Consider the following 21554-nt stretch of genomic DNA (forward strand, 5'->3'; position numbering starts at 1 on the left):
TTCCGTGGTCTTTTGACGAGACCAAAAGAAAAAGGCGGTAGCTCCGGCACGCTAGTTAGCTCGTTAGCTTGTCCTTGGCTTGGAGGAACCGTTAAATCATGGCTCAATTAGTCCAACCAGTGTAGCATTAAAGGCTGGTGGAATATGCAGGCTAGCTAAGTAGCTAGCTTTCCACTAGTTAGATAACTAGTTAGCTGATTTAAACATGCTTTATTTCTACACTGGTTAAAGAAAAGGTGCAGAGCAAATTTGCTCTTTTATCAATTGAGTTTATACGTCATTTATAAGACAGTTGGAGACCGTCCTTTCCACTCCTTTTCTATTTCTATGGTTTCAGCATGACTATTCTAGCTCCATAAAGACATTTGGTTTTCCCAGTCTGGTGTGGTAGAACTTGACTGGCCTGCTTTACTGGCCCTGACCTCAAACCAATCCAACACCTTTAGGATGAACTGGAACAAACCAGACACCCATTAACACCAGTGTTGGACCTCACTGACGCTCTTGCAGCGACTGATAGGGAACAAAATCTTTGCAGCCAAAACTTGGTGGAAAGCCGGAAACTAAAAGAGTAAAAGCTGCTCAAATCAAAGCCTTTAGTTTTGGATTTCAACATTCAACGGTCACAACTGGGTACAATGTTACCTCTCCACATACTTTAGGACATGCAGTTTGAATCAAAAGGTACAAGATTAAGAGGATACTGTGACATTCTCACAGGTAATCTAACCTTTAACTTGAAAATAGTTTAACTGTCTGGAAAAATCCTTTCGACATCAGCGACTACAAGTAAAGTTGGATATCAGTGCTCGTGGATCGTGTAGATGAGGGAGATTGCATTGCCTCAAATTACTCTGAAGTGCTGTAGAAACCTCCTCCCTCTCCAGAACATGACCCACCTTGTCTTTTTTTCTCAAATGAACCCACTATTACTAATGCACATGTGACTGGTATTGTTGGAAGCTCTCATGCCTCGACAGGATGAAGTGACTCATGGCTGTGTGCGGGTTTCTGACGACGCTCTTAGCCTCCTGAAAGCGTGCATGTGCTTTGTGTCCGATTACACTTTAAACAATTAGTTGATTAAGTTTCAGCTGTGTAGGATTGTGTGCTGAGCAACAGAAAAAGAAAAAAAAAAACACAAATTAAATCCAGTCCAATCACTTTTTTCTTGTTTTTTTTTGTTCATTTAAGCGAGTCGTTGAATGACTTCGACAACAGGTTGGTGCACGGAGCGAGGGTGCGCCAAATTACCCCAAAAATGCCCAAAAAAAATCTACTTCTCGGATATGTAAGTCCACTGCGCGGCTCACTGTGTGCCAGTGGATTCACTGCACCAAGTCATTAGCATTTTGCTAGCTGCAAAATCCTGGAAATTATTGCACAGCCTCTCATCGTCGAACTGTTACATCGTCGGTTTAAAAGCCACTGGGAATACTTTACATTTCTTTAAAAGACCCAAACCAACCACGCATTGATCGACTAAGAAGTAAATACAACTACAGTGCCAGAAAAATGAGCCATGTACCTATAAAACCCCCAACGAGAGAGAAGAGAGCATCTCCAGCCAAACACCGTTAGCTCAAACTCACACGTCTTTTTTGCCTTTTTATTCGTGTCACGTAGAGCAAATCTTATTTCGTCACCTCTGTTTGCGTCGGTCGGTCGCGGCTGTTGAATTCCACCTTTTGTACGCGAGCTCACCTTGAGGAAGTCGATCAGATGAGCTGGTAAGAAAGTGATCCGATGATGAGAGGCACCTCAAGTCCCGCTCGGTGGATTCCCTTTAAACGGGTCATTCTCGCAATTAGTGATGAATTAGACTTTTTTTTTTCCGCTGCTGCTCTTTTCTTTGGTAATTTGCATGCAGTTGTCGTTCGAGACGTAACTTCATATTCTTAGTTCGAGGAAGAAAAGCCCCTCCCCCGTCTAAACCGACCCCCAGTGAATCCAGACCGCCGCCTCGCAATCTTGATGTGTTTGTGTTAGCCTCATTTGAAATGCCTCATGGTTTTAAGACGCCTCTATCTCCAAGAAGAAGAATACGATGTTGACACGGTTCACTGAGCTCCATAAAAGCTGCATTGGGGAGAAAATAATCACAAAGACGCAAAGTAGCAGCTGAAGAAAAGCCAACGGTGAATTTTTAGAGAGAAAGACGCGGAAACAAACAAACCCGGCCCGGACATGCCAGACAACGCTGTTTGACTTTATGTGTTTTTTTTGACAGCAGTCCAGCACTAATGACAAAAACACACACTTTCTAATGTGCCCCACCTGTCCCAGTGAGGTCCTCCCTGCAGGGCTTGTTTGCACTGTTGTAAAAAATAAAAAAGGGCCTCAGTGACCCTCAGCGGGGTCTTCAGGGCCCCTGGAGGAGAAGATCCCACACCTCCTCGTCCTCCACTGGGTCAACACACGTCTCACAAACAGGTTAAATAAAAACACAGATAGAAAAAAGAGATAAAGATGGAATAAAACCAACGGCACTGCACAAAAAAAGAAGAAAAAATATTGAAATACATCCTCATTCAGGAGACATAATCAAGTGGTAACAAGACAACACAGAGGCTCACACACTCAACACACACAAAGCAAATAAAACAAGGGATTACCATGTTAAAACAAAATGGACTGAAGACAAGTTAGACACTAAAAAACATCCGCGTCAGAAGCACATGGCATAACAACATGCAGATAAATATATAAAACACACAAGTCAGAGACATAAACAACATTAAAAGGCATGCAGGTGGTAAATAATAATAATTAACTGTCCAAATTTCATAGCGTCGCCTTGGAAAAAAATGCTAAACGTTAGCCGCTTGTGTAAAATGCCGCTAGCGACCTGAAGCCAGAAGACGTCGGCAGGGTGGGAAAGCGGCTTTCTCGACAACTCAGACGTGATCCGTGTGATTAATCGGAGGGGGAAAGAACGGCGCTTGGAGTTGTGCCCGTTTCGCACATCTGAACACACACCTGGCCTCCATCCCGACAGAAGCCGACCCTCTGCAGCGATGACACCCGTCGCCCGCTGACAGTTTGACGTTCCTGTTGCCCCGCTGCGTCTTTATGTGCTGTACAGCGTCGGGGCCGTTGCAATAAATCTATGTCACCCTACAGCGTTAATAATGACGGGTTTTTTTGGGAAGGAGAGGGGAAGGGGGGCTGCCCTGTCATTTTATTTGAAGCTTTTGAAACTGACAATTAGACGTGTGTGTGAGAGGTTTTCTGTCTCCGTCTGTGATGCAACTCCACGAAGGCCTGTGTCGAGACGCCGAGTGTGACGCTCTCAGCACTTTGTTTGATCGTTAAGGTTTTTTTTTTTTAATAAAGACCTTCTTAGCTGTCGGAGACGATGATGTCACCTTACGCCGTTTATATATCTCTTTTTTGCTTTATTTTGTCATCTTATAAAAAGTAAACGTGCAAAAAAAACCTAAATAAATAGATGGAGTATTGAAAAAAAACCCTTGTTGCACTTATATTACACTTGTTTTAATGTTTGTTACAGGAATAAATAAATAATAATCTTAATATGTGTATGAAAAGAAGAACGACAAAGCCCTGACCTCTCAAAAAACATTTTAAAACATATTTTCTTTGTGATCGTTTTAAAGGGGATTTTGTTTAGTGAGACAAGATGAGATGAGATTAAATGAGATGAGATTAAAGTAGATTAAATGACATGAGACGGGACAACATGAGATTGAATGAAATGAGATGAAATGAGACGAGATGAGATTAAATGAGATGAAACAAGATGAGATTAAATTAGATTAAATGTGATGAGACGAGACAAAATGAGATTAAATGAGATGAATTTAGATGTGATGAGATTAAATGAGATGATATAAAATGAGATTAAATTAGATTAAATGAGATGAGATGAAACAAGATGAGATTAAATTTGATTAAATGAGATGAGATTGAACAAAATGACATGAAACAAGATGAGATGAAACAAGATTAAAGGAGATTAAACGAGATGAGTTTAAAAGCTCGACTGGTAATTTGACTCTCAGCTGTGGAAAAAAAAGAAGCGTTAAGACGGAACAAAAACACATGAAAGTGAGGAGCTTCAATCTAAAATGATCTCAATTAAAATGTGATGAATTATAATAAGTTTGTGAATCATAAAAACAACACATTCCTTCTTCAGGTCTTTCATCAAAAACCAATTTCAGAATAATTATCCCACTAAAATTATAACATTTTCAAACGAACAATAACCGTCAAAAAGTGAAAAGTCAGCAGATTTTAGGGCTGTGTGCCGAACAAGAGGCGACGATGTCATGATGTTTAGACAGAAGGTCCAACTGTTTTTACTGCTAAGTGAAACTAAACAGCTGCACACAAACAAAGCGCCTCCCCCGCAAACAGCTGTCTGAAGAACCCGTCGGGCCGCAATGGTTCACGCCTCGATTCAGAAGCCTGCGGTTCACACGGACGCTGATTCACCAAACCGCCAGTCTGCTGAGAGAGAGGGCTGCTGGGAGATTTATGTCGTATATACAGTTCAGTTTCTATATTCATAATCATTTTATACAATGTATTGTTCATGAGCACCTTCAAGAGGGTTCTTACGGTCATGGAAAACCTGGAAAAGTCACGGAAAGTTTAAAATGGTTATTTCCATGCCTGGAAAAGTGTTTGAAAAAGTGTCATGTAAATATGTTTTATTCCATCATCAACAATCTTGAAGAGGATTTTCCCTTTTTCTGGGAAACCTCCGCGTAGTATTCGTTAGCAGGTTCCGTTACCCGGAGGTCTTGTAGACGGTCCTCCTTGTTAATTTATGTGCACATTTGGTTTAAACTCATGGAAAAGTCATGGAAATTTGGTTTGAAGTCATCGAAAAGTCATGGAATTTTCGTTAAACGGTCTTGGAAAACCCGGAAAAGTCACAGAATTTTTAAAATGTTTATTTCCATGCCTGGAAAAGTGTTTGAAAAAAAAATCCCAAAAGTTTTGTAAAAGTCATGTAAATGTGTTTTATTCCATCATCAACAATCTTGAAGAGGATTTTCCCTTTTTCTGGGAAACCTCCGCGTAGTATTCGTTAGCAGGTTCCGTTACCCGGAGGTCTTGTAGACGGTCCTCCTTGTTAATTTATGTGCACATTTGGTTTAAACTAATGGAAAAGTCATGGAAATTTGGTTTGAAGTCATCGAAAAGTCATGGAAATTTCGTTAAACGGTCTTGGAAAACCCGGAAAAGTCAAAGAATTTGGAAAATGGTTATTTCCATGCCTGGAAAAGTGTTTGAAAAAAAATCCCAAAAGTTTTGTAAAAGTCATGTAAATATGTTTTATTCCATCATCAACAATCTTGAAGAGGATTTTCCCTTTTTCTGGGAAACCTCCGCGTAGTATTCGTTAGCAGGTTTCGTTACCCGGAGGTCTTGTAGACGGTCCTCATTGTTAATTTATGTGCACATTTGGTTTAAACTCATGGAAAAGTCATGGAAATTTGGTTTGAAGTCATCGAAAAGTCATGGAAATTTCGTTAAACGGTCTTGGAAAACCCGGAAAAGTCACAGAATTTTTAAAATGTTTATTTCCATGCCTGGAAAAGTGTTTGAAAAAGAAAACTTTTCTTCCATCATCAACAAGCTTGAAGAGGATTTTCCCTTTTTCTGGGAAACCTCCGCGTAGTATTCGTTAGCAGGTTCCGTTACCCGGAGGTCTTGTAGACAGATGGTCCGCTGAATGTTCGTGACCCCCCAACTTCCCGGAGTGAACTCCGGTCGGCGGTTTCATTCTGTAGTCCTGGAGAACAACAACAAAATGTGTTTTTAACCCTGACAATCTATTTAATTTTTATCAAATGTGTATTTCTGAGAGTAAACACGTGTAATAAATGTTGTCTTTCACAAAACTAAGACTTAATTAAGTGTAAAAACAACACATAAGGGTTTATCTTCTTTTTTCTTGGACGTTTGGCTGAAAAATACTTGAGAAGCTTTTAAATTTAAGAGCTATTTTTATTGTGTGAATAAAAGGTTTACAATGCCGGTTTTGTTCTGTATTAATCTGTTTGTGGTTTCATTTAAGTGTTTTTATTTATCTCATAACGGTTCTTAATCGTCTATAATTTGAGCGTTAAAATTCATTGTTACACCTGCGATACTTTTTTACTGTTTTTATTACATTTCTTTTGCAGGGCAAACATGCTTTTATCACCGTCCTCATTAAATCTCTTTAATTCTTTGTAATTGTTAATATTTGTTGGTTCACCTCCCATCCCGATGATGACATCCGGGTGAAATAATGTCATCACATTTTAGTGTTTCACGGCAAAAACAACAATCTGACATACACACTCATACTGTAAACAAGCAGTTTAATATAACTTTCACACACACACACACACACACACACACACACACACAGCAGAAACAACATCCATAAAACAACATGTGTTTGCTCGGCTCTGTTCCTCTGAGACTCTCCGACAACAACAGACACACTAACACTCCTCAGTCTGTTTGTTTGCTTGTTTGTTTGTTTAGGTGTAATTAGAACTCTCACTTCCCACCACTGAGACACACACACACACACTAACAACATTGATTTTCTCTTCCTCTGTGTGTGTGTGTGTGTGTGTGTGTTTGTGCAGGTGTTATCAGCACCCTCTCAGCGTTGGATCGGGAGGTTAAATCCGAACACAGCGTCGAGGTGAGTCTCTTGTAAACATGTCCGCTTCCCTTCGGTGGTCGATGCCAAGACGAAAACAAATCCTGGTGTTTCTGCGGCCAATAAATCTGATGGAAGTATGAAAAATTCTGACGGCTGATTTTAAAACACACACACACACACACAAACACACTCGGCTTTTTTTTCAGAGTTAAAAGTCTGTTTGTTTTTTTCCGACTGCTCTCGAGACAGATTTAAGGATTAGGATGAGATTAGAAGTTGAAGACTGAAGATGTTTTTTTTTTTTTGAAGCAGCCTTTTTTTTGCTGTGTGGAAAAGATGGACCAGAATGCATTGCAGCTACAAGAACAGTTGGGCGCAACGTTTTCTCAAAAAAAGTGTTGCTCTTTTATTTCTTTCGATAGCGGCAAAAATATTTGAAATTAAATGTTCGATAACGTTGAATTTTTTTTCCAGAGTCTTTATTTGAGACAGTATGTTAAGCTATTATATAATATATTCCATTATTAGACCTGCAGTGGAAAAAAATGCGGTATTGCAGCAGCAGACAGGTAAAATGCACACAAGAGACACAGTAAAAATAAAAAAAATAATTTAAATAATCAGTAAACAGTGATGAAATAAAATAATCCCCATGCAAAGTGTGTTTTTTCTCAAAATACTATAAAAAAGTAATTTTTACAGAATATTACCAGTACATGAATGTCTTACCTTGAGAAAAAGCTGACTTGTTTGACCCCTAAAACACTAGTTTGACCCCTGAAAACAAAATGAAAAAAACAAGAAAATCCCTCAACCGCTGTCTCACGAAACTAGAAACGATATTAAATGATGTGAAGTTTTCCTCTGTGGATTAAGTTTTCACAGCTATTAACCGAACGAGATAAGAATTATTGATTAAGGAATTTCAGCGTGTGAAATTACAGCGCTGCGAGTGAAGATGACTTTCATGATTGTGTGTAAACGGTTTGTTGTATTCTCCCCCCCGCTTCTCAATTCTCAGGTGATCGTCTCCGATAACGGATCCCCGCCTCTGCGCTCCACCGCCACCGTCGTGATCCGAGTCCTGGACGTCAACGACAACCGGCCCAAGTTCACCGACAAGCTCTTCCACGTCAAGCTGCCCGAGCAGCGCCGGCTGGCCGGCCGGCGGGAGGTGTGCCGCGTGGTGGCCCGCGACGACGACGAGGGCGCCAACGCCGCGGTGACCTACAGGCTGGAGCGCGACAAGGACCTCAGGGACCACAACGACGAGGGTTTCCAGATCGACCCGGTGACGGGCGGCGTGACGTCGCACGGCGATTTCTGGCCGGGGAACTACAGCATTCTCACGGTCGGTGTAGATGAAGATGAGTTTGTGTTGCAGCAAATACATTACGTTACTTTATGTTTTCTCCGAGGGAGGTGCGGGGACTTTATAAGACACGCCTACCTTCAATAAGACACGCCCACTTTCAATAAGACATGCCCACCTTTAATAAGACACACCTACTTTCAATAAGACATGCCTACCTTCAATAAGACACGCCTACCTCCAATAAGACATGCCTACCTTCAATAAGACACACCTACCTTTAATAAGACGTGTCTACCTTGCATAAGACACATTTACCTTCAATAAGACACGCCTACCTTTAACAAGACACGCCTACCTTCAATAAGACACGCCTACCTTCAATAAGACACGCCTACCTTTAATAAGACACATCTACCTTCAATAAGACGTGTCTACCTTTCAATAAGACACGTCTACCTTCAATAAGACACACCTACCTCCAATAAGACACACCTACCTTCAATAAGACACGCCTACCTTTAATAAGACACGCCTACCTTCAATAAGACACGCCTACCTTTAATAAGACACATCTACCTTCAATAAGACGTGTCTACCTTTCAATAAGACACGTCTACCTTCAATAAGACACACCTACCTCCAATAAGACACACCAACCTTCAATAAGACACGCCCACCTTCAATAAGACACGCCCGCCTTCAATAAGACACGCCTACCTTCAATAAGACACATCTACCTTCAATAAGACATGTCTACCTTTCAATAAGACACGTCTACCTTCAATATGATACGCCCACCTTCAATAAGACACGCCTACCTTTAATAAGACACGCCTACCTTTAATAAGACACCTACCTTCAATAAGACACGCCTACCTTCAATAAGACACGCCCACAAACCAATGACCCCGATCGAGAATTAATAATCTAACAGTCATGTGTCTTCATGTCTCTTTCCAGATCAGAGCGACAGACCAGGGCAGCCCGTCGCGCTCGTCCACGGCGAGACTCGACATCGAGTGGATCGCCATCCCGCCGCCGTCCGCCGAGCCGATCGCGTTCGAGGAGCCGCCCTTCACCTTAACCGTCATGGAGACGGATTCCGTCACTCACATGGTGGGCATCATCACCACGGAGACGCACCGGCTGAGATGGTTCGATATCATAGGTGAGGGGGAAGTGAACACACACACACAGACACACACACACACAGACACACATACACAGGTATTGATCGGATCCTCCAACAAACTTCGAGCGCTGATGAAAAACGGGCATCACCCGAATGAGAGTAATGATTTCTAAAAGAAGACAAAGACACATGAAGCATAGACTTCTATACAACCAGAGGAATCACCCCCTGGTGGTCAGGAGAGAGAATGCAGCTTTAACACATGAAGCATAGACTTCTATACAACCAGAGGAATCACCCCCTGGTGGTCAGGAGAGAGAATGCAGCTTTAACACATGAAGCATAGACTTCTATACAACCAGAGGAGTCGCCCCCTGGTGGTCAGGAGAGAGAATGCAGCTTTAACACATGAAGCATAGACTTCTATACAACCAGATGAGTCGCCCCCTGGTGGTCAGGAGAGAGAATGCAGCTTTAACACCTGAAGCATAGACTTATATACAACCAGAGGAGTCGCCCCCTGGTGGTCAGGAGAGAGAATGTAGCTTCAACACATGTAGCATATACTTCTATACAACCAGATGAGTCCCCCCTGGTGGTCAAGAGAGAGAATGCAGCTTTAACACATAAAGCATAGACTTCTATACAACCAGAGGAAGTCGCCCCCTGGTGGTCAGGAGAGAGAATGCAGCTTTAACACATAAAGCATAGACTTCTATACAACCAGAGGAAGTCGCCCCCTGGTGGTCAGGAGAGAGAATGCAGGTTCATCCGTATTCTTTGATGGATAGAAGATGAATAAATGCAAAATGAGACATAAATAATAAATAATGCAACCATAACACCACAGCGAGTTCCTGGATCGATGGCTGAATAGAGAGCGAGAGGAAAAAAAGGAGGAGGAGAGGAAAAAAAGGTCTCGGTGTCAGCGGGACGTTTGCTCTCTCTGAGGATAAATCAGCGGCGTTCCTCCTGTCATCGTCTGCCAGATCCCCACAGGAGGAACGGACCTGCCAGTCCTTCCTCTTCCTCCTCCTCGTCCTCCTCGTCGTCCTCCTGCTATCTGGCTTCTCTCAGACCCGCTATGAGAAGGGCCGTCACCGAGGCCGTCATGAATATTTAAAAGCCGTGACCATATTCTTGTAGTTGGAATGGAAATCATCCCCCCTGTGTTTCTGGTCTCGTTCCCTTTTGAGCCTCCAAAAAAAAAAAAAAAAAAAAAAATCGGCACGAGGGGTCTGCCAGGCAGCTTCCTGCCAGGTGGGGCAGCATGTGCAGAGAAAGGACCTCCGAGGTTCCTCCTGTTCAGTTTGCGGTGCCAAAAAAGCTCCGTCTGTGCCAGAAAACCCCCGAAGCACGACAGCAGACACCCTCTGCCTCCCCCGCGAGGCGTTCAGGTGTCCCAGAGTCTTCTGACGCTCGCGCGTCACGTTATGTCACGAAGCAGACGAGTCCCGATCACCCCCGAGCGAAGTCTGGCGGTACCAACCGTAGTTTTATAATACTTTATTTTTAAATGATTAAAGCATGAAAAACATATATTATCTCTTCCATCTACCCACATCCATTGTATATTAATTGATACACAAGGTTTGGTGGTTATAACTATTTTGTGCTGTAGGTCCTGTAGGTACAGTTATTATTGTAGATACAGTATTGGATCGACAATAATGTACAGTTACATTATTGTAGATACAGTATTATATCTACAATAATGTAGAGTTACATTATTGTAGATACAGTCCTGTATCTACAATAATGTACAGTTACATTATTGTAGATACAGTGTTGTATCTACAATAATGTACAGTTCAAGGATAATACATTATTGACAATACCGTATTATTAAAGGAATAAGGGACTCGAGGCAGCACTGTATATACAGTAATGTACGGTTACATTATTGTCGATACAGTACTGTATTGATAATAATAATAATGTACAGTTCAAAGACAGTGCATTATTGACGATACCGTATTATAAAAGCAATAAGGGACTCGAGGCAGTACTGTATATACGCTAATGTACGGTTACATTATTGTCGATACAGTACTGTATCGATAATAATGTACAGTTACATTATTGTAGCTACAGTACTGTATCTATAATAACGTACAGTTTAAGGGTGTTGTTATAACAATTCGACTCAATTCTGTTTATTTTGTATAACCCAAAATCACAAATACAAGATTTTCCTCGGAGGGCTTGGAGAGAAGGATATTTGAGTTGAGCAACCTTGAACAGTACATTATTGACGATACAGTACAGCCTCGAGTCCCTTATCGCTTAAATAAAACATGGTGCCGAGAGAGCGAGAACAGAGAAATAACTTTGACATAAAAATATTTCAGTCGTACATTTTAAAGAAACTGTTTTTTTTTTAAAGACGAGAAACAAAACCCTGCATATTTGAGATGCTCTAAAAAAGTCTATTGTTGGGGGAAAAAGTGTTTGGAAAGACATTTCTGTTTTGGCCACGATGTGAAAATCCTCTTCAAAGCCTGGCGCTCTCCCCGTGGGCTCGCTGTCCACCTGGACAGATATTTTCAGAGGTTGCCACCATACTGGAGGATGAAAAAGTAATTCCTATTCCCAGTTGTTGTTTTTTCGTCAGACACAATCGCTTCCACCTTTGTAGTATATATTTGCTTTGCGGAACGGCATTTGTCATTTGATCTTTTATTCAGCTAAAGTTAAAGCGGATAAAGGCCCCGTTATAAATCAATGGGTATCTGCATCCACACCGACAATATCTTCCACTGATACACAGCAGAGTAGAAGCATAAAGTAGGATATTTCTACTTCTTTACTCCGGTTTCATTCTACTTCTACTCCACAGTGGTGTAGCGCTGGCTCTCGTCCCGTCGGCAGATGAGTGTTGTTGTGTCACAGGACTCCTCTCCCATGCAGATACCATCGGGCTGCTTTCCACCTCCCTCTCCTCTGCAGCAGCAGAACCCAGATGCATATCGCGGCCTCTCCGCCGATAACTCCGCGAGACAAATGAAGACTTCCCCTCGCTGTTGAAGCTATCGACCACAAAAGGCCTCCCGTGAACGTCCAGTCAATGGCACTTGCATACGAGATATATACCCACGTGTCGCACCAAAAATTGCAGAACAATCTCAGTTCTCTAAATAATGAGGCACCTTAAAAGCTGATAAAATGGATCTCGATTTTGGAAATTCTTCATATATCTTGTGAAAACGTAGCTTTACTCACATGGACGAACGGTTCTGGTGTTTGAAATTGGTTTACCAAAGGTCTTAACTTCACAAAAAGCTGTGGAATATATGAATAAAATGGTGGATAGATCTGTTATTAGCGTTTTCTGAGTAGACATTTTGTCTGTCGAGAAAAACACGCACTTTACCATACTTTGGTTGAACTTTGTGTAACTGTTCTGCACAGCTGGAGAGGAGAGAGAGAGAGCGAGACGCAGGAAAGAATCAATCGATCCTGACCCTCACCTTTTGTCTCGAACTCGGAGCAGTCATCTGAAGAATGCAACTGCTGATCAAATCAGAGGAAACGGTGTCCTCTCTGCAGGAGAGTTGACCTGATTCTGGGCGTACCGGGTTGAGGACAACGCTCACCTGGAGGACGCCTCCGGAGGCCGACGCGGCACAAGCCCGGGAATTCAACTTTCCACGGCGCCTCGGGGCAATTACCGTGGGGAGGTTGCAGCCAGGAAAGGGCGTCTGTCTCATGGTCATCGCAACTTGCCCGGGAAGGCAATGCCGGATGTCTACAGGGGGGGGGGAGGGATAAGTTTGACCATGGGAGGATGAAGGAAGCACATCTTGTTCATTTCATATACTCAAACCCCCTGGCGGGAAAAAAGGGGATTCAGAATAACTCAGGGGAGTTTGTTTGTGAAGCCCAGTGTGATATCAAATATCCCAGACTGAGCTCTCTCAAAAGATACGCGGCAAAATGACTCCAAAATGAGCAGAAAAAAGCGATATTTGTGTCCCCAGAGAATGCATTACTCATTACACCATCCAACACTATCCTCTTCCTTCCTCAAGGAGCCGAAAATACCGTAAAAGTCGGGTTACAAGCCGCTACTTCCTTTGGTGGGTGTCTCCGTTAGCTCCCCGCTGTAGCCAGCTAGCGCTTCTGCTAGTTCCCCGCTAGCTTCCTGCTAGTTGACCCTTTTTTTTGGACCCGACTGCGGCTCGAGGAGGATTTTCCCGTCACCTGAGTTCTTCCTTTGCTTCCTTTGCTACTTCCTACGGTCTCGTCTTCGCCTTCTTGTATTCGGATCAACAATCAACCGCGTGAATGGACGCTAAAGGCCTTCTGAATCTGGTGTCGCAGGCCTTTTAAACTTGGTATTTGTAGGGAACTTGGCTTGATGAAAGGTCGGAAAAGTCACCTAAATCATTGTGATTTACCATTTAAGTACATTAGAGGACCGCTAGTATCAAACTGCAAATTAAATGGCAATGTAGCCAGATAATTTTATTCTTTTCTTTGGAGAAAAATGGAAAGAATTTGGTCAATATGTGTTCATTCACCCCAATAAAAAGCCAATGGACCAACTGTACGTCCAGCAACGACCTCGCATCCAGCTGCGTGACCTCTAAAATGATCCTCTAAGCTTCTTTTGTTCTGTTTTTGCTCTCCACCAACTCCTGACAACATCAATCTGTCTCTTTCGCTGCCGGATGTTTCACGTTCTTCCCGTACGGTCGGCTTATCGCAGCTTGTTCGCTGAAAATAAAAAAAAGCCTCTTGCTTTCAGCTAGAAACAAGGAAATAAATGAGAAAATAATGGAAAATAATGCCGCTCTGCACGCGAGGTCCACCGACGTGACAAATCGGCCACATGTAAGCCGTGACTGAGTTGGAGGTCGAGGATGACGGAGGGCCCGGAGGCCTCTCGGCATGCCTTGTTGCCGCCGCGGTCCTGACCCAGATAAAAACACCCAGAAGATGAACGAAACAACACACAGATTGATCCAAAAATGTCAGCCAAACGCCTGCATTTTTCCACGAGTAAAATAGATGTTTTGCATGGCTCGGAAACCTCCAACCATGGCGGTGATATCGTATCTCCCTCGCAGTGATCGGTAAAGTGAAAAATTGGTTTCACGGCACACTTTCCTCTCTTTGTCCTGAGACGACAGCCGACGGATGAGCTTTGCTGCGTCCGGTTCAGTCTTCTTCTTCTTCTTCTTTTCCTTTTCACGAAAGCCTCTGTGTTCGTGTCTTACGGGGGGGAAGTCAATCCCGGGGATTTGTTAATCTAAATCAGTTAAATGGACCCGTCGATGCCGCTGCTTCGTCCGCGTAACGGACAGATAATTGGGTCATCTCCGGGTCTGTTTCTATCGATCGGGGGATAAAACAGAGAGTGTGACGTGAAGAAAAGGGAGCGGGTGAGAGTTGGATAACTGCTTTATCCTCTCCTCAAACACATGCAAACATGGTTTAGTTTAAATAGAAGTGAAAGGACTGCAGACTTCTGTGGAGGTATGGCAGCGTCTCGGGGGGGGAGGTGGACATCTCAATAAACACCATCTGGCCCGAGCAGGCGTGAGGTTTACCTTTCTCACGTACGAACACACAACCTGCTGAGAGAGAGAGGAAAGACATGAGGCAAGAGGTGCAGGAGAGAGAGAAGGAAGGAGGGAAGAGAGGAGGAAGAGAGGAGGAAGAGAGGAGGAAGAGAGAGTGAGTCACTGCAGATTTATATATTTTTTTGGTGAAAGCGAGAAGAAAAACACGCACGCCATCACTGAATCGTGAGGATAAACAGAACAAAGCGCACCGATAAAAACGATATTTGAAATAAAAAAGTTTAATTGGCACCAACGAGGTACAAAGAAGCTTTTCGGAGCTTTTTTTTCGGTGTTTCGAGGCACTGCGACGTTCGTCCTGAACTTCCAGCAAACGCATCGATTACTTTTCCTGGTCGGGGTCGTACGATACGTTCAGTTAATGAGCAACATCACACACATGTTAAGAGTTCAACTATAAAACAATTTATCAATTACATCGTTTGTTGAGAGCACGGATCGTTTTCACCAATAAAATATAGTTTTAAAGGGCCGGTGCGTGGCATTCAGGGGGGATCAGAAGTTTGTGTTTTCTCTTGTGTATAAAGTTTTGTTTATCGTAGAGTGACACCTTCATGGTTTACATATGGAGCGTGTTTCTACTGTAGCCCAGAACGGACAAACTAAGGCTTTTGCCTCTTTTTTTTCCGGGAGAAGTTGTACTTGGTTGCAATCTGTAACCTCGCCACTAGATGCCGCTAAATCCCGCTCACTAGACCGTTGACCTTTTGCAAGCGAAGCCAACGCGGCGTCCATTAAGCGGAAATTCATGCACAGTTGGTTACCCAGCATGCACCAGTCCGACCACGTTTCAGCTTAAAGGTTATGACTTTTACATTTTTTAACCAAACGACACAGTTTTTTGACTGAAACTCCTTCGTAACGCCTCCAATGTTTTGTATTATTGGGATTTTTTTGGCAGATTCCGATTCTTTTGGTCATTATCTTTCCAAAGACAGGTCTTCAAACTCTGCAGGTCGTTGTTTAGGCCCAGGGCGCCGAAACAACGAACCCGGGGACGCCTCGAGAAGGCCCTTTTTTACGAAATTTAGATCGAATTTTGCTCAGATCATGCTAGATGTTTATAGTTATGATCAAAATATGGTGTACAAGTTTCATTTTTGGAAATATACATTTTTTTCAAAACAAAATTCTGCAAAAATCAATCTAAATTATTACAATCATTGCAACTGATTTAGGGTTGATACGACTACTTGAAGAATGGGGACAGGGAACTCGCCACAGCACCAGAGCGACCATCTTTTGGGGCTCTAAGGTGCATAATGTTTGTTTTTGTTATTGCAGGGTTATGTTTTAAAACCATTTCAACTAAATTTACCAAATTCAGACAGACGGGTAGACAGACTGTGGAGCGTCTGGGTGTCTCGGTTGGTTTCTCAGCTCAGTCTGTAAATAAGAAACCATCAACATGTCCCTCTGTGATGGATGGATCCCTGTGAAGGAAAGAAAAATCTATTACTGCGTCTCTTTATTGAATCTTTTCTATGTGAGTTCAATAAGTTTATCGGAGTTTTTACAAAAGTTGGACACACTCAAGCCGGGGATGAAAAAAATGCATATTTCCTTCTTCTGGATGGGACGAGTTTTGGGCCTTTTCAAAGTCAGAGAGGAAATCATTAATTACAGCCTCAACGGGGAAATCACCGCCGCTCCTCGAGGCGCATCGTTCCCCCTCCGCAGACGTCCGCCGCCGCCGTCTTAAAGATATCTGACATGTGACAACCTTTTATCGTCTGTGCGTGACTCTCTCTCTCTCTCAGGTGGCGATGAAGAAAAGGACTTCGACATCCAGAGGAACACGGGCACCATCTCCATCGCCCGCCGGCTCGCCGCGGCGCGGCGCGCTAACTACAACATGACGGTGCGCGTCACCGACGGACACCACAACGCCACCACGCAGGTGAGGTGGTTTGTATTTGTAGAAAGAGTGGGAAGGAAGCAAGGAAAGGAAGAGCGGTGTTGTCTTCCTTTTTTATTTCAGGATCAAAGTGTTCAAATTGAGAAGGCTTCAGGGAAATCACATCACGCTTCTTACCTTGTTGCGTTCACACCAAATTAATTAGCGACGGCCGAGTTGTCTCTGAGTTTTTGAATCTTCAGAAAAGTAATTAACGGGATACGAGGCGATGATCAGCTCGGATCACTTTTCGCAGAACGGCGTCTTCTTCTTCTTTTTCTTTTTTTAACAAGTGAGAAAACACAATGTTCTCCATGAGCCACGTTACTTTTTTGTTTTTAGGTTGCACAAAAAATGTTGCAGCAGCGACGGTCAGGTGTGTTTTTTTTTTGCACGTGATGTTTCTGCTTTTCCTCTTGTTTTAATGTGTGGAGCATCTCATTTTTCCTCCAAACTGCAGGCCTACATCCGCGTGCTGGACATGAACGAGCATCGCCCCGTCTTCCTGAAGCCGTTCTACCAGGTGAGAGTCGGATCCAGTGCATCAGCACTGATGCCCTGAAGGGCATTCTTCACCGTTAATTGCGGGTGTAACCAGGTGTGGCGTGCAGCCGAGGTGCCGTGTTTACAGGTGTAAAAAGTCTTTAAAGGGATAGTTTGGATGTGTGGATGATTGTGCATTAGGGCAGTCGATGCAGTTCGGGACTTATAACTTGTATCACCTCTTTATCTTCCCGTCAGGCGGATCTTTCGGTTCTCTTTTCATGATCCACCAGACTCCATTGACAAAAGCTGTAATTTTAATCGTGCAGAACACCGCAGCAGCTGGTCGCCCGCCGCCTCCGTCAGATAGTTCATGTGTGTTATTAAGTTGCGTCGGTGGTTTAAAGGGTTCGTTCGGGTTCACCGAAGTCGCACAACGACACAAACAAGCTCACCGACGGATCAGAAGCTCCTGTGATCCGCGAGGTTAAAATAGCTGTTTTTATCATGGAGTCTGGTGCGGTCCCTTTAAGGCCTTTCATCCTGGTGATTATGGAGGACAAACAGTACTTTCCACACCTTGTTGCCTCTCTGGCATCGCAACGATTACCTGAGCAAATCCAACGAGCTCTTTAAGTTTTCCAACTAGTTTTATACAACAAAAAAAACTATCTTGACTTAAGTAACTTTCCATCAAAAAAGCGATCGTTTCTCAAACTTTTTCTGCCGAGCTCCCCCCATTGGAAGCCGAGGAAAAGGAACGCCCACAGAGACGCTATGTTGTCTCTTGTGAATCCCAGAAACGTGTGTTCACATTCAGCAGAGTTGTGCGCTTTTATTATGCGAAGCGTCGCGATCGAGGCGCCGAAGGGCTTCATGGTCCCGTAGGCGGCGCTTCATTCATCTCTGTTCAGCTCGGTTTGGACGTAAAGGAAACCAGGAAGCTCCGGGAGCTTGAGATATTTGAGACGTTTACACTTTAAATTCAAAATTCGAGCGCATGTTGAAGATTATCGTCAATGCGTCACAGACACTACAAGGAAAATGTTGTTTTCCATAATCACAGTGATCTTCTTCCCCTCCGGCCCTCGACTCTGACATCGTTGCTTCTAGCAGAACATTTTCTTTCTTACTTTCAATCCTTTTCTGCAAGATTTTTACTAGTTGCATATGAATAGACAACAAAAAAACAACAACAAAGTTCAAGATTCAAGATGTTTTTACTGTCATATGCACAGATAACAGTTATTCTATACAATGAGAAGCTCATTTTGCTACCGCTTCTGTTAGTTCCCCGCTAGCTCCCTCTTAGCTCCTTGCTAGTTCCTTGCTAGCTCTCCACTAGCTTGCGCTAGCTCCCCGACAACCACCGAAGGTAGCGGGACCACCTCTGGATCAGGATTACAATAAACTTAACCTTTTGAAAAGCATGTGAAAATCCTCCTGCGGCCATTTTAAGTCCCAGCATGCCCCATTCAGACAATCTTTTGGCGTATAATACATAATTTGTCCATTTTTTAACCGAATGACACAGTTTTTTGACTGAAACTCATCCTAACAGGCCAAGACTTTGTTTTATTGTGATTTTTGTTGCATATCACGATCCTTTAGGTCCTAATCTTTCCAAAAAGGTGTCTTATTGACCGCTCCGGGAGGCATTTTTTGGGGGAATCTGGCTCATATCATCCTGGATGTTCATAGTTTTGATTAAAATATATATTTTTTGCAGATATACATTTTTTTCCAAGACTTTGCTGAACAAATACATACAATAAACACAAGTATTGGAATTAATTTGGGGTTCCTACAAAGCCTGAAGCACAGGAGAAAAGGAGGTCTGGAGACCAAAAAAAAGAAGAAAAATATGACACAAAATATAAAAGATATAACAATATAGCACAAAAATATGATAATAGTATTGCTCATTGTATATTTATACACTATGCATTGCTACAACATGTGTTGGTGGTATTTCGGGAGGACACGCTTGAGGTTGCGATGATTAAAATCTGCCGGCTGCAGCAAAAACAGCGTCCGGGTTACTTATTACAAATAAGTGGAACTTATTGGTACGAACAATCAGACAAAGACCAAAAAACAAACAAAAATCTTCATCCTCCATGTTGAACCTACTATAACAATTGTATTTATCTCCTTCTCACCACCATTTCATTATAAATTCATCCAGAAAGATGACATGCAACGTGCTCGCTGCACAGGAAGCCGCTGCCAGAAAGACAGACTATCAGGAAACCGAATATTATGTCTGTCAAAACCGCTAAATCATAATAATAAATACACATATTCCCTTCACAGAGTCACAAAAATATGTGTTCTGTCGTTTGTCGGAGCGTCTTCATGAATAAAAAAACTGTCAAATTGAAAATGTGTTCGGTTTCCAATAAAAAAAAGCTTTTTTCTTTGAACCCCTCACTGTTCTTTGTCTCCTCCCCGTGTGTTTCCCCCCAGGTGAGCGTACCTGAGGACACGACCCCGTGGAAGGACATCCTGCAGATCGGCGCGCGGGACGCCGACGTCAACAGCAAGCTGCTGTTCTCCGTGCACAGCGGCCTGCGCCCGGGCAGCGCCAAGCTCTTCCACCTGGACCCCAAGAGCGGCGTCCTGGTGCTGACGGAGCAGCTGGACTACGAGAGCGCCTCCGTCCACACGCTGGTCGTGATGGTAATGACGCCGCCGTCGATGCAGCCGAGTCTGTGACGGGCGACGGATGAGGGTTTAAATCATGGACGTAGAAGGAATTGTTCCAATTTATGACTAATGATGAAGGAATATGCTTTGAATCTGTGTTTGCACGGTTCAACACGAGGCTCCACTCATCAAAAGTCAACCCGCAGACTACTTATGCATAACTTTTAGAAAGATTACGACGTAATTTTGCAACAATAATCACAATCCAGCAATGTTAGGAAGCATATTCAGTCCAAAAAAGACGTGTTTTTCGGTTCAGAAATCGAAAAATGACCCACTTTGACCTGATCCTCGCTCGCACCGTGACAAGCTGCGTATCAAAATGACGAGTCCGATCAAAAGAGGCTGAGGACCAATGAGATCGCAGGATCTCAGAACGCCAGAAAACACACAAAAAAAAGCTTTAAAAAGAAAATGAGAAAAAGAAACTTTGAGATTATATGATACATGAAAATGACGCTTAAAGTTCTCTGCAAAAAGTTCTATTTTAACATTTATCTGTTGCTATTTTTTCCATCTCGCCTTTTATTTGAGTGTTTATACTTATGTAACATCAACATTATTAACAGTAAATACTCACTCAACATGTAATACTGGCTAATCCAATGGAAAGAACAACTGATTTTAAATGTGCATTAAAAGTGCATGCCTCAAACTGCTGCAGCACTCATATTCGACACATTTCTTCAAAGTATTTCTGTTTCACAGTCGACTCGTTAACACTTTTTTCTAACATCTCCTTGCTTCCCCTGCAGGTGCGTGACCAGGAGATGCCGGTGAAGAGGAACTTCGTGAAGGTGGTGGTTCACGTGGAGGACTGCAACGACCACTCGCCGGCGTTCCTCAGCCCGCGCTACGAGGCCGCCGTCTCCGGCTCGGCCCCGACCGGCACCGAGGTGCTCCGGGTCAAGGCCCTGGACAAGGACGTGGGCAGCAATGCCGACATCAGCTACTCGCTGAACTCCGGTGAGCCTTTAAAAAATATATATATATATAAAAGTTTTTGCAGCTGTGCTTTACATTCATTCAGTTGCACGCGAGCACACCTGGGAGCTGCCGCCATTTTTCTAATGTAGACCGCCGGGAGCTGCCCCGCGCAAAGGCAGCCTTCAGAAGTCGACTACTTTTGCTTTGAGGGTTCAAGGGCACGATGATAATGCCTCGGGGAGGAAAAAGTTTCTCTCGGTTGCCTTGTCGGCAATGATTTTACTGTTTGGGATTAGAATTAAAACCTCCTGGTCTCTGTGGTACATCGTCGGGCATATGTGATCAAAGCTGGTGGGTAATGACTCCAACTGCTGCGCTGGAACACATTATGCTTTGCTCATTGTATTTTTATACAGCAAAGAACATCCATTAATGTAACGGACTCCGGTGCAGTTTCCTCTTGTTCATATAAAACGGTGCTTTTGGAATAAAAGAAAGCGATACGCCTCACTGCAGATAGAAAATGGAACTTTTTTTACCTGTGAAACTTTTTTTGAAAGCCCCAAAAAAACTATTACCAGATTGATATTATTTGAATTGGTGTAATTTTCCTCTTTTTTATGTTTTACCAAGACCTAGACGAGATGAACTACATAGTTATTATTATTAGTATTACATTATTATCTATCTGTACAAAACTGAAGTGTTAAAAAAAAAATCTCTTTTGTCGGGAAAGGTGTCCTTAAAATGTCAATCTTCTCCTTTTGAGAAAAAAACCTTTTCAGGACACAATAACAGATAAATTTGCCGTAAAATCTTTGTAATGCTAACAAATATATTGCTAATGCAAAGCTGTGAAAAGT

The 21554-nt window shown here is 43.0% G+C and overlaps 1 protein-coding gene across 1 annotated transcript in view; it reads left to right on the forward strand.

Annotated features, from left to right (window-relative positions):
• The window catches only part of fat2 (FAT atypical cadherin 2), a 103452-nt gene that overhangs the window by 20753 nt on the left and 61145 nt on the right, over positions 1-21554 (forward strand). Inside the window, exons 4-10 of the mRNA XM_068572052.1 lie at positions 6621-6679; positions 7662-7991; positions 8916-9123; positions 16436-16575; positions 17033-17095; positions 19525-19737; positions 20520-20730. Coding sequence (XP_068428153.1) covers positions 6621-6679; positions 7662-7991; positions 8916-9123; positions 16436-16575; positions 17033-17095; positions 19525-19737; positions 20520-20730 — 1224 coding nt within the window. The remainder of the gene's footprint in view (positions 1-6620; positions 6680-7661; positions 7992-8915; positions 9124-16435; positions 16576-17032; positions 17096-19524; positions 19738-20519; positions 20731-21554) is intronic.

The sequence above is a fragment of the Clinocottus analis genome, unplaced genomic scaffold (genome assembly GCF_023055335.1).
Source record: "Clinocottus analis isolate CAN_PGR_092001 unplaced genomic scaffold, fCliAna1.0.p SCAF_1, whole genome shotgun sequence".
Lineage (NCBI taxonomy): Eukaryota > Metazoa > Chordata > Actinopteri > Perciformes > Cottidae > Clinocottus > Clinocottus analis.